Source organism: Panthera leo, chromosome D1, assembly GCF_018350215.1.
Source record: "Panthera leo isolate Ple1 chromosome D1, P.leo_Ple1_pat1.1, whole genome shotgun sequence".
Lineage (NCBI taxonomy): Eukaryota > Metazoa > Chordata > Mammalia > Carnivora > Felidae > Panthera > Panthera leo.
Genome location: NC_056688.1, coordinates 96,624,277 through 96,647,379, shown reverse-complemented (window position 1 = coordinate 96,647,379; position 23,103 = coordinate 96,624,277). Strand labels below are relative to the sequence as shown.

The window sequence follows — 23,103 nt, the reverse complement described above, 5'->3', positions numbered from 1 at the left end:
CAGGCCCAGATGCTTGTGGCCACACTCTCAGTCTCAGCCAAACTCTAGAACGGCAGAGAACATCTTCCAGGGGGAGAGCAGAGGATGCCAGCCAATCAGAGGTTTGCAAACCAGACTCAGCATCTAGGAATCCATGTGGGGTGTTAAAGTGCCTTATTCAAATAGCTGTTAAAACTCAGCTCTGTGAGGCCCTGAGTGGTATTCAGGTTGGACTGTTGACATGCATGGATACGTTGAAGGTCATCAGAGCTGTCCCTCTGCCTATGTGCAAAACTCCACTAAGAAGCACTTAAGGAATAATCTTGTGGTAGACACACCCTAAGATGACTACTCCTACCTCGCCCACACCAAGTTCTGTCTTTTGTAATCCCCTCCCCTTGAGTGTAGGATAGAACCTGTGACTCGCTTCTAACCAATACAATGTGGCAATGGTGACGGGATGCCATTTTCATGGTTATGTTTCCTTATAAAAGACCCCAGACTAGAAAGAGACTCCCTTGCAAGCTGTGAAGATGTAAACTGCCATGTTGTTGTTGAGCAAAGACCATGAGGAGGGAACTATGGGTGGCCTCTAGAAGCTGCCAGCAGCTGCCAGCCTCCAGCCAACCAGAATATGGGGACTTCAGTCCTAAAACCACAAGAAGGTGAATTCTGCCAATATCCCAAGTGCATCTGCAAGTGGATCTTTCCCCGGTCGAGCTTCTGATAAGACTGCAGCCCCTGCCAACACCTGGATTGAAGCCTGAGTAGAGGATTTGGCTAAGTTGTGCTCAGACTCCCGACTCACAGGAACTGAGGTGATAAATGCGTGTGTTGTTTTAAGTGTGTGGTCATTTGTTACGCAGCAATAGAAAACCAATAGAGTTCTTCTTTAAAAGGTGTCTAAGGAAGGCAACCCCACACATTGCCCTTCCGTTCCCACACCTCCACAGTATTGTAGCCTATACACAATTCCACAAGTACTCATTCCACTATGGGGCAAAAATCCCACTGGATTTTTACCTATAAATGTCCATGTCAAAAATTAAAAATTCAGATTTTACATCTAGGCAACTTTGATTTAATTTAAATAGATAGAGGATAGATACATAAATTGGTGATAGGTAGATAGATAATAGAAGATGGATAGATAGATAGATAGATAGATAGATAGATAGATAGATATTTAGATAGATGATAGATGATAGATAAGAGATAGATGATAGATAGATAGATAAGTAGATAGATAATAAGATGGATTAGATAGATAGATAGATAGATAGTTCTCGTAGACACACCCTAAGACACACCCTTACCTATAATAAAATAGATAGATAATAGATGACAGATAGATAGATAGATAGATAGATAGATAGATAGATAAAGGGAAGTATGCTGGTATCTTTGGGGAAAGTTTTTCTTCCTCTGATAAGAGCCAGGTTTGCAAGAAGAAGGATTCTTGCATCCTTGGTTTTGAATGCATTCAGGATGCAGATGAAGGAGAATCTGAGATTTTAAGTGGAGACCTTGGTTCATTGGCCACCCCAGGCTCCCTTGTATAACAAGCCTCCCTACAACAGAAGGGCTCCCTCCGCCATTTTGGATTAGGAGCCCAGCTCATGCCAAGGGGTGATGCCTCCGCCCACAGATTTATTTTTTCCAGCTGCAAGAGTTGCTCTGCTTAATAGCTTCCCATCCAGCTTCCCTCCGTGATTGAACTTGAGAGAGCATGTTTGTTTAACACCCACAGTGTTCCAGCTCCCATAAAACATGGAAAGAACACAAGCCCTACTCTGGGGGATCTTGCTCGCTCCTGAAATTGAGCTGGACAATCATAATTTTGGCTTAGCCAAAAGAACCACAGATTTCTCTCTCCCCATCAAACACCATCCAAGGCCTCACATCTCTGGATCACCTTCCAGGCCCTCACCCTGGGCAGCTCTCCGGGGTGTGCTGGGTTTCGCTTCTCGGCTACTATCTTCGGGCCTGCAGTTACAGGAGGGTAAAGCCCAGTGCCGGGCAGGGCCTCCTTGGGTGGCCCTACTCCTACTCCCTTTATGTTCTCCCCATTCCTGTAGCTTTTCCTCTCCTCCAACTTCCTTTCTCTTCCTCTCTTATCCTGCTTCTGGCTTTCTCTGATCTCTCTCTCTCTCTTTCTCCCTGCCTCTGTTTCTCCTTCACTTATTACCTCACCATCTCTCTGTGTGACCATCTTTCTCCATCTTTCTTTTTACATCTCTCTCTCTCTCTCTCTCTCTCTCTCTCTCTCTCTCATGTTCTCTCCTATGTCTCTGTCTCCCTCCTTTTCTGTCTCCCAAGGCTGCGTCCCCAGTCTCTGGCTTTCGTGTGAGACCCCACCTTCCCGCAAGAGGTGGTCGTCTTCAATATCCACGTTCCACTGATGATAAGTGAGGACTAGAACTCCTCCTCGAGTCACGGCTTTACCGGCATGCGATCTCACCTGCTGTTGGAGAGGCATCTTCTGGAGAATTCTCTGCCATTATTTCCCCAAGGACCTGAGAGCTGTGCTCCTGATACAAGAGTACTGGGTACATCTGTGTGGGCTGAGGAAACAGAACTCCAGCTGTGTGGCTGTGGAGATGTGCCAGGCTGTGGGGGCCTCTGTTTCATCATCTGTAAAATGGGAGTAGCTGTCGTGGAGATGAAATGGATCCACACCTCTGCCCAGCCCAGACTTGCTACATAGTGAACACGAGTCAGTAAGCATGAGCTACATTAACCATCGTGATCACTACTGCATCTGTTAGGGATGGTGGAGCAGAGAGGTTCTGGCTCTTTCTCAGGCAGGTTTTTTGCACTCGAGAGCCTCCTCTTTCTTCACCTGATCTGACAGAAAACTTTCCACTGAGTCCTCACTGCCACCCTGCTCTTCAAGTCACACACCCGGACAACTCTCAGAGGTCCCCTCACCCCGCCCCACCATGCCCGCTGCCTCTCCCCGACCAGAGGCCAGTTCAAAGGGTTTACCCACCCTCCCACCATGGACACAATAGCCCATTCCCCCCGGAACCCCGAGCCAGGGGAAGAAAGCACAGGCAGGAGATCAAACGTGGGCTGAATGGAAGACAGAGGAGACAGAATGAGGGGCGAGATGGGGCAGCAAGAATAATGACTTCCATCCAAGTCTCTTCCCATAAACCCACAGCTCTTTGAAGCCTGCTTTCCTTTAATAAAATGCACTATTATTAATGACCCAAGTGGAAGCTTTCTGGGCAGGACAATGCCCGACTCCCTGGGGCCTCCGTGGGGCCTCGTGCATGGGAGAGCGCTCAGTGGCCCCGTGGATGCCAAATGGCAGCCGCCTATCACGGGGGCTCGGGAGCTGACTGCCGGCTGCCCAGATGTCCCCGGGTACCGCCAGTGCTCGGGGCCACTGCCGTCCCACTGTTTAACGAGGCCGGGGGCTTGGTTTGTTAATTCGACACATATTTACTGAGCACCTACTATGTCCCAGGCTGCGTGCAGGGCCAAAAGGGCAAGTCAGATTCAGCTCCTGCCCCCACAGAGCTTGCAGTTGGGACAGAAGAGACCATTTATAAGAAGACAGGACTTAAGGCGTCGAAGAGTACGAAGGCCTGATGTTCTAGACTTTTAATTCTCCCTTAGGAAGCTCCACCACTTTCCCTGGTCACTCCTTTATCACAGCGGGGCTTCCCCTCACTGAAGTCTCTGGTGCCACGGTCCAGACCCAAAGTCACTGAGCAGTGGCCAAGCACTGCGGCAGCCCTCGGCCGTGGCCCCACAGCTGCCCACTCCCTCCCGCCTCCAACTCATGCTCTCTCTGCCGCCTCTGTGGCCGGCTGACCTGGGGGAAATGACTCCCCCAGAAGGTAAGAAAATATCCTTTGGGGAAAGAAACAACTTCACGCCTCTAAACCCGGAAAGGAGCTTTGAACCAGTGTTCGTTCAGTGCAGCCAATCGGAAGGTGGAGAGCCAGAGCCACACGGCCTGCCTGTGGCATCCTGAACCCCAACGTGGGAATTCTTCCGGCGTCACAGAGGGGGCTACGCGCATTCGTGTCGTGCGCGATTCACATTTGGCTCAAAGGCGGGCTCTCCATTCTCACCTCATGTGGGGACCTTGAGAAAAACACTTGTCTTCCTGGGGGCTGCAACCTCCTTTGGTGCAGGGGGGAGGCGCCAGACCCAGCAAGCAGGGTCAGCTTCTGCTGTTCGGCGGGGGACTCAACAGTCACGCCTGCTCTGTACGAACACAGACCCGGGCGCGTGAGTCCAGTTTGTCGCCAGGTACGGAGGAAGCTGGGGTCCAGAGAGCTCAGGTATCTTGACGGGATCCCGCGGCCGGTGAATGGCCTATCCGGATCACAGCATGTGATGGGGTGAAGTGGAGAATGAGAGACCTTGGCCACCCCTTGCTGGGGACTCAGGCGGGTTCCTGGACCACTATGAGCATCCGTTTTACGATCTGTAAAATGGGAGGGCTGGACAGTCAGAGAGCCTGTGGAAAGATGCCAGGGGGTTGGGGTTCCTCCAAACCATGCTGAAAGCTTTGAGCGTGCGGTGGGGGGCGGGGGGAGGACTAAGCTTCTGAGAAATGGACCGTAACCTTTCTCAGATTCTCCTAGAAGTGCCCGGTGCATGGGACGCCTGGGTGGCGCAGTCGGTTAAGCGTCCGACTTCAGCTCAGGTCACGATCTCGCGGTCCGTGAGTTCGAGCCCCGCGTCGGGCTCTGGGCTGACGGCTCAGAGCCTGGAGCCTGCTTCCGATTCTGTGTCTCGCTCTCTCTCTGCCCCTCCCCTGTTCATGCTCTGTCTCTCTCTGTCTCAAAAATAAATAAACGTTCAAAAAAAATTTACCAAAAAGAAGTGCCCGGTGCAAGAGAAGTTAAGAACAATGGAATGGATGGATCTCTAAGGGTCTTTGTCCTTCTGTGATTCTGAGTCCAAGGGCAGTTTCGCCCCTTCCTTCATGCGAACTTTCATCAGACAGTTCGTGTCAGGCCCACAGGGCCCCTCTGGTTCCCACATTCCCAACATGGCCCTCCAAGTGGGACAACGACATGAACGGGGCGCCCCTGCATTCCTTCTGGTGAGGGGCCCTCCCACCGGCCTGCACCCCCAGGTCCCACGTCAATCCTTTCTTCTGGGACTCCCCGCTAAAGACCTGTCCCTCCAGGGAAACCCTCCCCTCACACCCCACCCCTGGCTCTGGCCCCCGCCCCCGAGATGGGCTCTCTGCAGGAGGAGCAGCGGAGCAGGAGAACTGGTATCTATCCTGACCCACCTGCTCGCAAGTGGCCAGAGACCCCTCCCCAGTTCCTCCGTCCCATGGGAGCTAGGACTGGGGGGAGAAGCGGGGGCCTCGGGGACAGAACAAAGAGATGAGATGAGGAGGCGGAAGGTGGAGTAATGAGGCCCCAGAAGGCTCTGCCGGGCCCTCGATGTCCCGGTGGAGGGTCCGGGTTCCAAGCTGCGGTCAAGGGGCGGACGTCTGCCTGGTACAGCCAGCTCCGGTGAGAGCCAGCAGCCGCCGGCCAACTTTCCGTGACATCAGGGTCCGGCCTGGCCCGAGTCCGTTGGGGCAGGGAGGGAGGTCGCTCCACACCCTGCTTCCCTCTGGTCTACTGGGGGCCCCTGTGCCCCACGACGGGATGGCCCTGGGGGTGTGTCCCATGGCAAGCCACCAGGAGCGTTAAGAAGAGCCACCGACTTCCCCCACCATGGAAAGAGCCCAAACCTCCAACAATGGGGGGAGAACGTGCCTAAATAAATTGTTATACATTCATCCACACAATGGAGTATGACACAGGAATTTAAAATGATGTTTTAGAGGGGCGCCTGGGTGGCTCAGTCGGTTAAGCGTCCGCCTTCGGCTCAGGTCACGATCTCGCGGTCCGTGAGTTCGAGCCCCGCGTCAGGCTCTGGGCTGATGGCTCGGAGCCTGGAGCCTGTTTCCGATTCTGTGTCTCCCTCTCTCTCTGCCCCTCCCCCGTTCATGCTCTGTCTCTCTCTGTCCCAAAAATAATAAAAATAAAAAACGTTGAAAAAAAAATTTTGAAAAAAAAAAATGTCCCATTGAGATTTTTTTTTTAATGGGCTTTATTATTTTGAAAATCCTTTTATTTATTTATTTTTATTTTTTATTTTGGGGGGGAGGGGCAGAGAGAGAGGGCAAGAGAGAGACTAAGCAGGCTCCACACTGAGATCCTGACGAGGGGGCTAGATCTCACAATCCTGAGATCACGAGCTGAAATCAAGAGTCAGACAGTCAAACCCCACTGAGCCCCCCAGGCACCCCATATTTAAAAAAAAAATACCTTTGGGGCGCCTGGGTGGCTCAGTCAGTTAAGCGTCCGACTTCGGCTCAGGTCATGATCTCGCAGTCCGTGAGTTCGAGCCCCGCGTCGGGCTCTGTGCTGACAGCTCAGAGCCTGGAGTCTGCTTCCGAGTCTGTCTCCCTCTCTCTCTGCCCCTCCCCTGTTAATTCTCAAAAATAAATAAAATTGTTAAAAACATAGAAATAAAGTGATGTTTTACAGAAGTCAGGCTCCATGTCAAGTGAGAGACAGCAGGGCAGGCAACGGTGGACACATAAGATCTCTTTTCAGACACGTTTGCCTACAATTTATGTCCCGTTTGCATGTGAATTGCATTAATTATCTTCAAGGACACCGTCAAGGCCCTATATAACCTGACCGGGCTGCCCGTCCAGCTCTGCTCACATGGCTCATCTGTCCCCTGGCTCAGCTGCATCAGCCACAAAGGCCGGCAGTCAGCCATTCAACACACCCAGACCCCTTTCTAGCAGAGTCCTCTCATTTTTCTGCCGAAAGCCCTGCCCCACACCGCACCTAAGCATCCTGCAGCCCTGTGCTGGCACCGAACTTTCTCAGAGCGCCCTGTTCTTTATGCTTGTGATGCTCGTCACGGCACATCAGTATGAATTCATCGGCATATTATGTGCACCGAGTCTGCCCCCCACCTTCACCCCCAGAGACCCTGTAACCAGCTCCCAGGCCAGGAAACATGCTTCTTTCGCTCTGTATACCCGCCTCCTCGAATAGTGCTTGGCACACAGTAAGTGCTCAATAAATGTTGAATGATTGAATGAGTTTGGCACTGCAGGGCTAACATTTATTTACTCAGTGTTAACCATGCACCACGTGCTTTGTGTGCCTTATGTCAGGACATCCTTGCAACATTCTCAGAGGCAAGCACTGTGGGGTAGGCTACTGCCCCATTTTACAGACTGGAAAACAGAGGAATCAAGGACTTTGCATTAAGTCATGCAGCTGGCAAGAGGCAGAGGCAGGATTTTAATTATGGCTGTCAGTCTGCAAAATCCACAGTCTTAACCAGTCTCCTCCCCACCCTCTCCTAAGTGAACAGGGAGGAGGTGGGGGAAAGACCGGAAGGAAATACAGCAGCATGGTACCTGTGACAGCTTCAGGTGATGGGTGCGGGCTTAATGATGGTATCGTTTTCTTTTCTACAATGTGCATGTATTTTATTTACAGTCAGAGAAAACCAACGGTATGATAGTGAGTACTTTTTATAAAATATTAGCAAGCAGCCCTGATGGAACCCCACAGATTCTCCGAGAACCCCCAACAGCCCCCTAGGCACGAGAATTCGGTGTCCAAGCCCACCCCACCAGTGGCGCTGCCCAAGAGATCCCCATCATCACTGGAAAGGGGAATCCCTAAGACCATCTGCATGGCCTGAACCCCCTCACTGTCTACCCCGCCCCACATTTCTTTTTTTTAATGTTTATCTATAAATAAATAAAGAGAGAGAGAGAAAGAGCAAGCAGGGAAGGGGCAGAGAGAGGAGAAAGAGAATTCCAAGCAGACTCCACGCCGTCAGCCCTCAGGGTTCAATGTTAGGAACCGCGAGATCATGACCTGAGCTGAAATCAGGAGTCAGATGCTCAACTGACTGAGCCGCCCAGGAGCACCCCCCCCCCGCCCCCGCCCCACATTTCTTAAATGGAAAGAAAGGAGACAAGCAAGGAGACGAATGTTCTCCCTTACCTCCTCTCTCTCACCAACCCAGCTCCTCCTCCGGCCTCGTCTCATGCCCCCAAGGCCCCCCGGACTCGGGATGAGCAGCACAGCCCATCCCAAAGATCTCACACGTGATTCCATTTTGCTTTATGCATCCCAAATGGTCTGCCCTTTGCTGGCAGGGTTTGCAGCAAATTATTGCTGGTGAAAACAGGAGGCTGGGGTTTGGAAACCAGATGAAGCTTTTACTTTTACTGGCTGTGGGGCCAGGGTGATTCCCAATAGGAAGCATCCTGTACGGCGAGCCCCATCCACTCACTGACATAACGCGTGGTGGTCCCACCCAGTCGCTGTGCCTGCTGGGGAACAGGACAGGGAAGAGTGATACGATCACGGTCCTTGTAGAGCTGCCGCCATGGGCAGAGTAAAAGCAAGGTGCCAGATGGAATGGGGGGGCACGGAGAGGGTGGGGGGGGGGAAGGCCCCCCTGGGAGCAGGAGGTAGCAGCCGGGTGGGAAAGAGGGCACGCCCACTGGGAGATAGCTTTGCCCCAAGTGGCGGAAACACAGCATGCGTTCGACGATCCGAGAGCAGAGCGCGTGGGGGACTCAGTCAGTTAAGCATCCAACTCTTGATTTCAGCTCCGGTCATGATCTCATGGTTCGTGGGATCGAGCTCCAGGTCAGGCTCTGCACTGACAGTGTGGAACCTGCTTAGGATTCTCTCTCTCCCTCTCTCTCAAAATAAATCAATGAACATTCAAAGAACTGAGAACCACCAAGCCCACAGCCACTTACTCCACTGGCAAACGTTAGTAAGTATGACCCTACCACATAGGGAGAAGGTCACGGACCGCTCACGATGCCAGTAGACTTGTATGGGAGCAAGCACTCTGACAAAGTCTGGCATTACCTCTGAAAGCGGACCATTGAAGCCCGTGAGCCCAGAGGTTCAACTCCTGGTTCCCACCCAAGAGAAAATCCTGTGGCTTGTACGACAGGGCACACAGATGAACGGTTTCAAAGCAGCACTGGTCACGAGAGCAAAACCCAAAAGACAACCCAGCGCTCACCGATGGATGGATCAACGTGGTGACTCACAGAGTGGAATGTTACAGAGTTTTCAAAAGGAGGGAGCCAGAGAGAAGGTGTCATAGATTGCAGGAGGCTAAGGGGATTTGACAGGCAAATGCAGTGTGGGGTCCTTAGATTAGCTCCCAGAACACACAAAGGATGTTCGCAGGAGAAATCCAAATCAATGTTGTAGTTTAGTTACTCTTTTATACCAATGTCAATTTCTTGGTTTTGATCATTTCCTATGGTTATGTAAGATGTTATCATCCCGGGAAGCTGGTGGGAAGTCTGTACATTTTTGCAACATTTCTGTAAGTCTAAAATTCTTTCAGGGGCACCTGGGTGGCTCAGTTGGTTAAGAGCCTGACTTTGGCTCAGGTCACGATCTCACTCTTCCGGAGTTCGAGCCCTGCAGCGGGCTCTGTGCTGATAGCTCAGAGCCCGGAGCCCCTGGTTTGGAATATGTGTCTCCCTCTCTCTCTGGCCCTCCCTCCCTCTCTCTCTCTCCCTCTCTCTCTCAAAAGTAAATAAACCTAAAAAGCATAAAAATAAAAAAAGATAAAAGCTGCTCAAATAAAAATGGATGCAGGGCTAGTTCTGCGATGATGACGACTAACCTGCGTGAACTTTGGGCAAGTATCACAGTGTCTCAGCCGGAAAGTGGAGGCAAGGCCCCAGGTCTGCCTTGCTGGGGAGTGATTAACACAGCAGATTCCCTTTAGCAGACTTCCACTCTCCCGGTTCCCGGGATGAGCCAGGGTTCTCTGTGCTCTTGCAAAACATCTGGGTGACAAGGGGGGGGGGCACGTTGGAGGGGAACAGCTGTGGCTAACTTGCCCGTGAACTTCTGCCCCACCACCGAGTCTCAGCTTTTCCAGGAGGCACTTCTGTGGCTGCCCCACCTGTTTATGTACCCCCTCCATGGGAGCCCCTTTATGGTTTCCGGACTCCCCCCTTTGACCAGCAGCTCCGATTTCCTAAGAGGCTGAGGACAGATGGTGCTGGGTGAGGCTTTTCTTCTAGGAAGACTTCTCTATATTAAGCACCTACTATGTGCCAGGCGTTAGGTGTTTTACGTGGTATTTACAGTCCTCCCGCTTGGTTATTGTTATTCACTCCATTTCAAAGATGAAGAAACTGAGGCGGAGAACGCATGGTGACGATCCTGGTGTGGATGAGAAGCACGGCGTGGGGTTGCTTCCACATCTTTCCCCAAGTGTGATGGAGAGTGCACAGCACCAGCAGACAAGAGGCTGTGTTGGAGCCCCTGGTCTGCCAATCGACCACTGGCCATAGGACCTTGGGCAGTTTTTTTCTCTCTCTGGCCTTGGGGGGTCTCCGGGGAAAGTAGAGGGTCTGTACTTGTAGCTGTCTACTGCTGCATAACAAATTACCCCTTAAGACATAGCGGCTTAAAACCATCCCCAAAGGATGACGGTGTGTGGAGAATGCCGGCAACGGGCTCGATTTGGGGCAAAGAGGAAAGAAAAGAATGTGGTGCCCGGGTGGCTCAGTCGGTTAGGCATCCAACTTCGGCTGGGGTCATGATCTCACAGTTCGTGGGTTCGGGCCCCACGTTGGGCTCTGTGCTGACAGCTCAGAGTCTGGAGCCTGCTTCGGATTCTGAGTCTCCGGCTCTCTCCGCCCCTTCCCCGCTCGTGCTCTGTCTCTCTCTATCTCAGAAATAAATAAACATTAAAAAAAATTTAAAAAAAAATGAAAATGACACATCACTGCATTTAGCCCTCGTGACAGCCCTGAGAATTGGGTACTGAGATTATCCCCATTTTACAGATGAGGAAACTGAGGTTAAGAGAGATGAAGTCACTCGCCCAAGATTGTGAACCTAACAAGGAGCATAAAAAAGACGTGCAGGGTGTGTGTGTGTGTGTGTGTGTGTGTGTGTGTGTGAGACGCGTGTTACAGGGGCGGTTAATCAACAAAGAGAAACTTAGGTGTGGAGGCTACATCTCGGGATTCTGTAGCTTCTGAAACCCAGAGATCTTTCTGGACTGTGCCAGCAGCTACTCCGGGAGGGGGAGAGGCACCTTGAGAGACGCTGGGTCCAAACCAGAGGTCTGGCTTCAGGAAGCCTCGGTCAGGTGCCTCAGCACCCCTGCCGTGGCTTGTGACTCAGGGCACCAAACAGAACTGGCAGAACGGGGAAGGAGAACCTCTGCCTCTTTCTTGCCAACGAACCCCTCCTCTATGTGGCCCGGGGGCAGGAGCCCAGGAAGATGGGAAGGATCTGGAACTCCTGGGGCATCTGCTCTGGGGCATGTGGCCATTGGGGGAGCTGATGGCCGAGGAGAAGCAGGAGAGGGGAGACGAACAATGTGCCAGCAGACATCCCTGGGCTGGAGTCCGGCTCTGTCCTTACTGTCAGCGTGACCTTAAAAATATCCCTTAGCTTCTCTGTGCTTCAGCATCCTCAACTGTAGGAAGGGGACAATAGTATTACCTATCGCACAGAGTTCTTGAAAAGTTAAATATATCTTGACTGCAATGTGTTTCATGCATATTGAATGAATTTTCATTTCCCCGCCCTGAATCACATGAGAATATTCGGAGCATCTTTCAGAAGATTTAGAAGCTTCCATGGCCCTTTGCCAGGAAAACTACTTGGGGACAGGTTCCTTCGCTGGTCCCTCGGCTGAAAGGCCTCTTGCTGTGAATCAGACATGAGTTCCCCGAGGGTCTGCAAAGCGACCCCTTGTCACGGGTCTCAGTTTCCCTCCTATATTCAACATCAGGGTCACCAGGCCTCCTCAACCCCACCTGGGTTGGTTTGCGTCCCCGTGCTGCTCCAGGTTCCTAGGCAGTGAGAGGGCAGCTGGCCTGGGGCACAGGGTCAGGGCACAACCCGTGTCAGTGCTGAGAGGCTCTGTATAGACGCGTCCCCTTCCTCCTTCCCAACTCGGAGGTGGGGCTTTGGCACAGGGCCCTGCTTTCCTCCAGTTCATAATGCCCAGCAGCCCAGCAGCTCTAAGGCAAGGCTGGGTGGGCCGGGTGGGGTGCGGGAAGGGGTCCCTGAGGTGTCGCCCTGGCCTCCCGCCAGGCCCGGGCGCCACAGAATGACAGCGGCTCCTGCCCCTGCTCCTCTGGGGAGCAGGAAACCCGGTGTCCCTGCTGCTGCCGGCCTGCCTGCGTGTGGTAAACGCTTGTGCAACTCGGCAAGGCGGCCCCAGCCAGCGAGGTTCCCAGGGTGGGATCTGACTCTTGGAAAGGACAAACCCCCCCGCCAAGAAAGTAAGCTTTGCAGTGCAGCCTGGGCAAGAGCAGGAGGTCGGGGAGGCGCCGTGCTCCATCCAGGGAGTGCTCCCCACCCATGGTTGGTCCTGGAACACCAGCACGGTGGAGAGGGGGCTTTCAGCCAGTCGGGGCCACGGCACCACCCGCCCCTCCCTGCCCGCCCAGATGGGATTTCAAAGCCAAGACCCAAGAGAGGGGTCCGGGGGGGGGGGACTCACGCCTTCCATCAGGATTGCCTCATTCGTGGTTTTGCATTGTTAGAAGTCGCTTCACTGGAGGCCCGGATTGCAACAACATGAAGCTTTAATCTGGGCTGGGCATGGGGACTTGTGGCCAGGAACCCCAAAAGGAGAACAATTAACATCACCAAAGCCGGTCCTTCGCTCAGGCCCCGTTTCCCCTGGAGCCCCCATCAGCTCATGTTCCGGAAGGCTCAGAAAGAGACATTTCTTTCCATTCCTGCCCGTCTCTCTCCTGGCCTTTCCTGCATGCAGAATCAGGAGCTTTCCGTCATGTGCTAAGAACGGGCAGAACCCAAATTTTCTCGCTTGACTGGACCTGGAAACCATGGCGCTAAAATGTGGCCTTCAGCCTGTCAACCCCAGACGGTCCTGTTCCCCACAGAAATCACTGCTCTGGGGCTCGGTTTCCTCAGCTACAAATGAGGGGGTTGGAGTCATGTGGTTGCTTTTCAGGGATTTTGAGCCATGGATATCTTTACCAGGAGACAACTTACAAGGAGGTTGGACCTAGAGTGGTCAGACCCGTGGGCCAGACCTGTGCCCTCCTGGAAATGCTTCCTCTCCTTAGACGTCACACTGCCACCCGGCCCCCGGTTCCCTCCCAAGCCTCACTGGCTACCCCTCCTCAATCTGTGCTTCCCACTTCCTTTCATCCAAATTCATCCCTATCCTGTAGTCTGATGCCTCTAAACCTCTTAAAGCAGTCCAGCTTGTCTTCCAAAAACTGTGCGTCTGATAGTGAACCTGACCTACTTCTGTGGGCTGAATTGTGTTCCCCTAAACTTCATGCGTGAAGCCCTACCCCCCAAGTGATGGTTTGGGAGGTGGGGTCTTTGGGAGGTAATTAGGTTTTGATGAGGTCATGAGTTGGGTCCTTCATGGTGGGATGGGTCCCTTTATGAGATACCAAGGGCTTGCTGCCTTTCCTTCTGTGTCTCCACCACATGAGGTCACAGAGAGAAGGTGGCCATCTGCCAACCAGGAAGAGGCTCCTCATCAGGGAACTGAACCTGCCAACACCTTGATCTTGGACTCCACAGCCTCCAGAACTGTGAGAAATGGCTATTGTCTAAGCCCCCAGTCAACGGCGTTCTGTTATGATAGCCTGAGCTCCCTGCTAAGAAAGCTTCAGTGCCACTGTCTGGCTCTCTAGACCCCCACCCACCACTTTCCCCTGCACATTCTTGGTCCCAGCTCTATGGGTATGTGTGCCCCAGCCAAACACCCCAGGCTCTCATCCCAGTTATGGAAGGTCCTTCTAAAGCGGCTCCCAGTGATCAGAGGTCACCACCTCCTGGGACTCATGCTCTGTGGAGTCCACACCCCTTGACGATGGGTTGGACCCAGGACCCCTTCTGACCCTCTGGCCAGCAAAAGTGGTGGGTGCCACTTCCAAAATCAGGTAATGAAGACAGTAGCTTTTGTCTTCTGCCCTTACCTGTGCACTCTGATGAAGCCACCTGCCATGTTGTGAGCTGTCCTGTGAAGATGTCTATGTGGCAAGGAGCCAATAGGGCCAACCACTTGGGAAGAACTGAGACCCTTGGTCCAACATCCCAGGAGGAGGCGAATCCTGCAAAAATCCAATTGAGTGAGCTTGGAAACAGATCCGTACCCAGATGAGCCCTCAGATAACCTCAGCCCCAGCTGATAGCCTGATAGGAGCCTAGGAGAGGCCCTGAGCAGAGGACCAGCCTCACCATGATCAGATTCCTGACCCTCAGACAATAGATGTTGTTTTAAACCACTAACTGAAAGGGAGTATTTGTTATGCAGCAATAGCTAACTAATACACCAGACTTTGCACGTGATTTCTCCTCTGCCCAAGACACTCCACTCTCCAGCCAGGCTTATCCTCAGTAAGATAGTTTAATCTCCACTGGCCATCAGGTGGCACTGTAATCACTACTCTTTCAGTCCCCCAGAGAGTAGTGTCTGTTTTTCTCTCTAAATGTTCACCCTACCTGACTGTAACAGCTCACCCTTTAGACGTAGCTCCTTGAAGACAGGGGCTCTATCTGCCTTGTCTGTCACTGTCTTTCCAAGGTCTTCCACAATGCCAAGCTCATAGTAGATGCTCCATAAACACAAGGGGTATAAATGAGTGAAACATGTTGAAAGAGGTGTGCAGAAAGACCCAGAGATACTGATTTGAGGAATTCCCAATAAACACTTGGGTCCCTCTGCAATAACACCACACAAACAGTTATATTATTTCACATGGCTTATCCATGAGCAATTCTTACATCATTATGATCATAAAGTGTTGAATAATGAACATTACCAACAATTGTGATAAATTACCCAAGGAGGAAGGAGGGAAAGGATGCTTTGTGTGTGCATGCACATTTATATGTGTGCATAAAAGTTAAACCGTCAGGAGAGGGACTATGGATTATGAATAAAACACAAAAATCAAGAACTTTTAATACAAGCAAATTATGTACAAATATACAAGTAGATTAGCTGCCAAAAGAAGTAAAAATGCTTGCTTCTGAGAAGCAGAAAGGGGGGCAGCAGGAGATTGCTGGGTTTTGATACAAACTTTGACTTTTAAAGCCACATACGTCTTTAATAAAATAGACATTACAACTCAAAAAAGTAAGAAAGAAGGAAGACAATTTCACATTGTCAAAGACCATAAAGAAAATACAGTGGCTGAGGGGAGAGACTGGTGTAGGTGGGGATGTTTCCTGAGATGGGGTGGCCATCAACCAACTCTTTGAGTTGGTGATCTTTGAACCTAGCCTTGCTTGAAAAGGAGTAGCCACATGAGGTGTGGGGAAAGCATTTCAGGCAGAGGGAACAGCATGTGCAAAGGCTCACTAACAGCCCCTAAGGAGGTTTCATAAATCACTTTCAACTGCAAGTTCATTTTGCTTTTTAAAAGCAATATCCCATATACTATCATTTCACTTACTAGATGAGCAAGTTGAGACCAGAAATACAATTAGAAACACAATTCATTTGCTAATTGTCCAACCTGACCAAGGGCCTCATCAGCTCTGCTCCCCAGGCCTCAGTCTTCCATGGATCCTGCTCCACTTGTCCACCTCTTGACCTTCTGTGGTTTTATTAATCTGTACTCTAGGACTCTCCTTCCACCTTCTCAGTGCCCCAGGCACTTAGACACCTGTTCCCTCTTGCTCCAATGGCAGACTTCCACCTCCTGAGGCTCAAATCCTGGATTCTCCGGATTTCATGCCCCTCCCACCTAAACCCTAGGCCCAGCATCTGAGTCCTCAAGCCATGTCTGAGCTCTGGACACTGCTTCCCAGGCCAGATCAGACATTTTGATAGAAAGAAGTGGGTTGAGAACATGAGCTGAGAGCCGGGTGTAGCTCCTGCTCCATCACTCTCTGGTTTGGGGAGCTGTGCCTCCTTCCTCTTCACATTTGATCTTGAAGAGCCTATTCCCTGGGACAAGCTAGTATCAGTACCTCGCCTGGGGTTGCCACACAGTAATAGCTCAAAATGTCGTCATAAATGAATGAATAAGAGAGCTTTGTTTTCATCTTACAGTTAGAAATGGGATACCAAATGGATTTTACACTATGGTGTGAATGACTGATTTGTCAGACACTTTTCTCGTGTTTAGTTTATTCTTTAAGGCCCTGGGTCTACCTCCTCTAGAAAGCCTCTCTTAACCACATCATCCCACGAGGTTTTCTTTTTTTCTCTGAATGCAGGTCTCTTGAGTGAGACAGTGTCTCCAATACTCATAGAATGATTTATTCACACACATCCAAAAAACAGACAACAAAAAATAGTATGAAGACAGCCTCATTTTCTCAGCAGGACAGAAATTTCTCAATGGTGGGGATCATATCTTCTGCTCTATAATAATGCCCAGTTTAAAAGTAGGAGACTTAAGTTCAAGTCCCGGCTATGTCTCACACCACTTTGTGACCTTGGGCAAGCTATTTATCCTCCTCTGTGTCTGTTTCCTCATTGACGGAGTGGAGAAGCACCATTAATTTCACGGGCTTTTCTTAGGAATGACCATATAACTGCTTTGTAAACTGTCAAATGCTGAACAGATGTTAATTTACGAATTGTGATGAACACGGTATTCAGGTTGTTCATCATTTTGAACATTTAAATAAAGAACGTCCAACCACCTTAAGGCTGGGATTTCACCATGGGGCCTGCCTAACCCTCCAACTCATTCACACCACCCAAGGAGGGTGGCCCAGAAGGAGGAAAGAGTTGAGGAAACCAAGGCCCCCAGAGAATATGCTGTTCTTGACCATGGGGCGGAGCTCGGAGCTGTACCCAGACAACCAGACTGTGCAGGCGGGGGTCCAGCAGGGAAACTGCTCCTCTGATGTGGCTTGGGGTATTGTTCAGTTCAGGGTTTTTGTTGTTTGGTGTTTTGTATTTTTATTGCTGTTGTTCTCTTTCTAATCCTAATAACAGAGGCAAGAGGAAGCCTGGGCAGAGGGAAGGCATTTTTTGGAAACTCGTTGGGAGCTCTAAAAACCCCACCCCACGACTGGCAGGTCACTCTGACTTCTCTCTGCTGGAGACAGGGATGGAGTGGGGGCCAGATCTTGGCCGGAAGCCCCTGTGGCATAACCAACCCTCTCGCCCACCCAGGAGAGGCTGGCCCGGGAGGCAGCTGTCTCCAGGGGCTTCTCGATCACCAGCGCCTACATTGCCAAGAAGGAAGACACCTTCACCGGCTTCCAGTCCAGCATTTCCCAAAATGGGGTCTTTGAGAATGAATTATGCTGGATATGAACGTGTGCTGCACAGAAGTAGCATACCAGAGTCAGATGCACTTGAGAGATGCTCATAGTCAAGTGTATTCTTTTGAAGAGCAGGACTTCTCCGAATCTCACATTTGCACATGTAAGGGGACTATCCAAGAAAGGGCCATAGGAAGCTATTGACCAAAAATGTATTTAATTTGGTTAATATTATCTTTGTGTGTGAGGATCACCCAGTAGCTCTACTGCTCTGGGTGGGGGCAAGGATGCCAAGCATATGTAGTTTATTTCTCTAAAATTACTCTAAACTCCCTTATGAGCCTGCACCCAGCGGGTAGAAGGGAAGAAGGGAAGAAAGGAAGAAGGAAGGAGGGGGTGAGAAAGGGGGAGAGGGAGAGAAGGAAGCTGACTTTTGTTCAGTCTGGTTTAAAACGTCCCAATCCAACCGTCTTAACTGTTCATTGGATCAACGCCTTCTCTTTACTCACTCTTTCCGATTCCTCCCCAGCTCTCCCTACTGCCCCGAAGATGTGGCTGGATGTTTGGGGAAGAGGCTTATAACCTCACGGTAGGTAGGGGTGGACACAGAGCCAGGTCCTCTGGGGGTGGGCCAGCTGATGCCCCCCAAGGTCCTGTCCCACTAAGAGCTTCTCTGGACCTTTTCCGTGGTCACAGCACCATTTAACAGTCCCTTTGAGTCACCTCACAGTGTATTAACATATGTACCTCTTTCGACCGTGTCCTAAGCAATAAAATCCTCAAACTGGCGGGTGTGACACATGGGTTATTTTCTCCCGGGACCCGTTTAAATGAATAAATAGCAATTTTCTCAAGATCACGGGGGTGCCACCCAAAATCATCTCACGAATCACTAGTGGTTCGACCCCCACACTCAGGGCAGCACTGGTCTGGACCATTCTTGGTAGTCTAGAAATACCAGGCAGATAGAAATGGGTCTTCCCGTTCTTTCCACAAGGATTGCCTCTGCAGAAGCACTCGCCCAAAAGAACTGCTACTCTGACCCTAACACTCTGTGATGGTTGGTCTGCATTAACTGAAGTTTTTCTGCAGGGGGCCCAGTGGAGGGGAATTACATTGCACAGGACTGCAGCGAAAGTTACCTAAAATCCTTTCTCTACCTGTCCTTCCCCTGGGCCCTCTTCCTGGCAGGTGTCAAATCACTAACCCGATTCCACCTCCCCCCCCCCCAAAAAAAAAAACAAAACTTTTTTTTTTTTTAAATTTTAGAGAGAGACCGTGAGCGGGAGAGGGGGCAGAGGGAGATAGATAGAGAATCTTAAGCAGGCCCCACGCTCAGCGAGGAGCCTGATGTGGGGTTGTATCCCATGAACCATGAGATCATGGCCTGAGCCAAAATCAGGAGTCAAACACTCAACCAACTGAGCCATCTAGGCATCCCCCCAAGCCTTTTTTTTTTTTTTTTTAAATTAAAGCTTTTGAAGACTCTCAGCCACGCAGCTGCCCCCAGAGAACTCCCCACCTTCCCCGGACAAAGTATTTTGACCAGTTCTCCTTTTATCCACCTGCCTTTGTGGGGAGCCCAGAGGAAGGGGACCCCTTCCTGGAGCATAAGAAAAGAAAGGAGGATGGTAAAACTCTGCTTTAATTTCAAATCCTCGTCACTCAGAAGACCAAGCTCCAGAGGGCAACTCCAAGGTCGGCCGTGAATCGAAGGCGAAAGGAAGACTAGAGCCCTCCTTGCCTGACTCCAAGTTCGGGACCCTTCCTGCCCCTTCCCTTTTCCCCAGCGGAGACAGCGAGCTGGGTCCCAGGCACGGCAGCGGGGAAAACCGGGGCTTTTCCTCTCCAGGAAATGAAATGACCTTCCTTTCTTTCCCCACCCCGGTCCTTGCCTGAGCCCTGCTCTAAGCCCCCCACCTAAGAAACAGGATTTACAAGCCAGCTGCTATAATCCCTTTAAAATGAGGTTTGGGGACTGTAGGGACTCTTTGGGCGTTTCATTTTTTCAAAACAATATTCCTGGCTCAAAAGCTAAGATTTCACCATTCCCGGGGGAGTCAAGACAAAGGCTGGCCAGGGCAGCTCAGGGCCCCCGGGGCTCCCTTGGGGGGTGAGAGGACACCCCCTGACTTTCTCCCAGGGTTCCCGGGGCGGGCTTTGTAAGAATAAGTGTTACTGCTCCGTGTGAATCCAGACATCTCCTTCCAGGGCCCGCCACCTAATTGCATAAATGTCTCCCCACCAAAATCAAATCACCCCTTTCATTCTTAACCACTTTTTATCAAGTTCCCCTGCCAGGGCGCCTGCGGAAACCCTGACTTGCAAGAGCCTCCGGCAAGACGCTGAACACACACTGCCATTTACCGAGAAACACCACCTGCCCACCTACGTGCCCGGCACTGGGCCGAGTGCTACAATCCCCTGCACAACCCTATGAGGTTACGTGTGGGGAAACTGAGGCTCAGAGAAGTTAAGTGACCTACCAAGGTCACAGAGCTAGGAAGTGGGGGGGGTTCCATCCCGGGGCTTTCTCATTCTGGAACCTGGGTTGCTCTTCTCAGGGATCGGCAAACTTTTTCTATAAAGGACCGAATAGCTCATAGTTCTCAGCCTTGTAGGCCATCGGGGCTTTGTCCCAACTACTCTCTTTGGTTATAGTGTGAAAGTAGGTAACACATATAGAGTGGACATGACTGTGTTCCAGTAAAACTTTATTGACAAAAACAGGAGGCAGGTGCGATTTGGCCTCTGGGCCATACTTTGCTGATCCCTGAGGAAAGTCTGCCCACACACCATCACCAAGAACAAGAACAGGAACAGAAAGGTAATTCCAGGTCATCTCGCAGACTTGCCCACCGGAGATAGTCACAGCTGCTCCCCGTGGACCCAAAGGTTTCCTTCTTGGAGGTGTGTAGACCGGTCCCTGGGTGCAGACATGCAAATCTGAGTCTCTCTGCTGAGGCCTGGGTCCTCAGGTCACAGACGACTCTCTCCGCCTCTGGAGCACCTCAAGCTCTGCCCCCAGCACATCTCAAACCCAGAGGGACTGCACCCCAAGGAGGCAGAAACCCAGAAAACAGGAAACCCTTCAAAAGCCATCGTCACAACCTAGCGAGGTCTGCGGCTGCTTGCCGGGCATCTCAGAAGTGGAAGACTGAGCCTCAGAAGCCTGCCGCCTTCCCCGGTTCTACCCTGGGCCGCAGCAGCTTGGGGCCTGTGGCCAAGCTGCAATACGGTCTTAGTGACGTAAAAAGTGGTGGAGGCTCTCACCACGACTGTCACCTCAAACTGCCTGGTAACGAGCACGGGTCTAGGGAGCTGCAATCAGCCTCCCCTGTTGGGGAGCTGCTGAAGGGAGCATTTGGCCCTCAGGGCCTGGGCCCCGAGCTGGCTGGCGAGGGCCCCCTGTCCCGCTGGGACTCCTCCTCCTCCTCCCCCCTCCCCCCGCCTTACATCTTTAAGGCACCCTGTGACCTGCCCCATGGGCACGAATGCCAACCTGGTTCTGCTGTTCCTCAGGCCCTGGCAGGCACTGGGGCCAGACAAGAACATTGATCGTGCCTGCCACCCACCCCCCCCCCCGCCCTCTCCTCCTCTCGCCCCTTCCAAGAGGTCCTGCCAAAAGCCCAGAGGGCATACAGCTGTGCGGAGGTTAGAAGCTGAGGCAAGGGCTGCTGGGCCCGGTGGGACACACTTGTATCTGCACCCGCGTGTAAGTGAGGTGCGTCTGTGCTCCGTGGGCACGTGTGCCTGTGGATGTAGGTGTGTACCAGCAGCTCGTCCGTGCGTGTCTGCATACGAACGTGTCAAGTGCATGTGTGCGTGCACGTGTGTGTGTGTGTGTGTGTGTGTGTGTAAGAGAGAGAGAGATGTATCCCTGGGCTCACCCTCTTAGGGGAAGGTTTGAGTCAGCAAAGGCTGTGGCTTTGAAATAAGTGGGTTCTGGCTCCTGACCCAAGGGCATCCGGTCTTATCTTGAGGATTCCCGGTTCGTTCGCGAAGACCGCAGGGAGCACCCTTTCAGCCATCGCCCTTCCGGGCACCCGCATTTCATCCCCCAAACACCGTCTGAGTGCAGCGATCGCATTTGCGGTCCCCGGCTGATGGCCTCCCCGAATCTCTGCCCTTTGCGATGGCTTTGCAGCAACCCCCATGCAGAGGGGGGGGGTCTATCCTATCTCCCCTCGAATCTGGGCTAGCCTGGGACTCTCACTTTGGCCAACAGAATGTGATAGAAGCGACTCAGTGCCAGTCCAGGCCTAGGCCTCGGGAGGCCCGGCGGTTTCCCCTTGCTCCCAAGGAACTCGGCCACCGCTGGGCACAGAAGCCCGGGCCGGCCCGCTGGAGGGTGGGACGCACCTCTCTGCGCTCGTGGGGTGCCTGTAGTGAGGCGTGTGATGACGGCTGGGGCCCACCCAGTCTCAACCGGCTGTGACCCAACCACCGGCTCACAGTCAGCTGACCACCGGGGACGGGAGGACCCAGCACAGTCGCCCCCTCGGCCGCCGCTGACTGTGACACCTGCTGCAGAGACGAGAGTCGTGGCGGGACAGCTTACCAGTAAAGCAGGTGTCGTTATTCTCCCGTTTTACAGAGAAGGAAACTGAGGAAAGTAAAAAACTTCCCAAGGTCCTACAGCTTCACGTGTACACGGCGGTAGGATGCACATCCCCACCGACTGCTTGCCAGGTCCAGGAGTGTCTTAGCTCAGGCTGCCGTCATAGAAGGTGACAGGCTGGCTGGCGGGCTTAAACAACAGAAATTCATTTTCTCACGGTTACGGGGGCTGGAAAGTCTGAGATCAAGGTGCCGTCGAGGTGGGTTTCGGGGAGGCCTCTTGCCTTGGCTTGCCCACCTTCTCACTCCGTCAGCACACGGCCTTTCCTCTGTGTGGGGGGAGAGAGGGAAGAGAGAGACAGAGACAGAGATACAGAAAGACAGGGAGAGACAGAGACCTCTAATGTCTTCTCCTTTTCTCCTAAGGGCACCGATCCTGCTGCTTGAGTGTCCCACCCTTATAACCTCATTTAACCTTAAGGCCCTGTCTCCAAATTCAGTCACATCGGGGGTCAGGGCTTCAACTTATGAATTTGGGGAGGGGGGAGAAACACTTCGGTCCATACAAGGAGCTCACCGCTACGCCAGACCACCATTACGGCCACGGCACGGGCCACAGGTAGGAATGATGAGATCCACTTTACAAATCGAGGAGGCTAAGGGTTCGAGGGCTGAGCTCCAGGCTGCTGCGTGGGCAAGGAACACAGTGGAGACCTCCAGCCCTCTGCACTCACAGGGGCCATCTACCACGTGCCCTCCACCCTCCATCCCTGCATCTTGGTGCCCGGAGTAGAGAGGGAGGGGATTCTTTGACTCCAGAAACTGCATCCTTCCCTGGGGCATATGTTCTACACAGTTTCTGTAATTAAGCCCCAGTCGCCGCAGTGGTGATCATCAGCTGGCTAATGCGCCTTTTACTGAAGCCCTTCCTTTTCCTCTCTTGATTCCCACTCCTCTGCTGGTGCTTCCTGGGATCAGCTTCCACCGAATACTGGCACTGGGTTCTTGTCTGAGGGTCAGCTTCCAGGGAACCTATACTAAGACTCGGAGACCTTCCTCCCTCTCTGGAAAGGAAACTTTTTCTCTCCTGATAGGCTGGCAGGGGCTGGTCCAGACCCTGATGGGTTGGCAGAGTCCCGAGGTGAAGTGGGGGGTGACGAGCACAAACACATCATCCAGGAAGACTGACCTCTGCCTACTGCCTTGACCGAGGTCCAAGACTGCCAAGTTGGGGACAGCCTCATCTTCAACTTGGGTCATTTCTCACAGGGGGATGTCCCCCCGAGGGGTCACGCTCGTGGCCAGAGCATGGCTGGGA

At 52.2% G+C, this 23,103-nt stretch overlaps 1 protein-coding gene across 1 annotated transcript; it reads right to left on the bottom strand.

Moving 5' to 3' along the window:
- Positions 1-1,877: 1,877 nt before the first annotated feature.
- On the bottom strand, positions 1,878-16,623 carry LOC122201285. Its single transcript, XM_042907173.1, has 5 exons — positions 16,587-16,623; positions 14,517-14,717; positions 13,973-14,107; positions 4,036-4,426; positions 1,878-1,965 (listed from the first exon to the last, which is right to left on the bottom strand). The coding sequence occupies exons 1-5, from the start codon at positions 16,621-16,623 to the stop codon at positions 1,878-1,880; spliced, it is 852 nt and encodes a 283-aa protein (XP_042763107.1).
- Between the last annotated feature and the right edge of the window lie 6,480 nt (positions 16,624-23,103).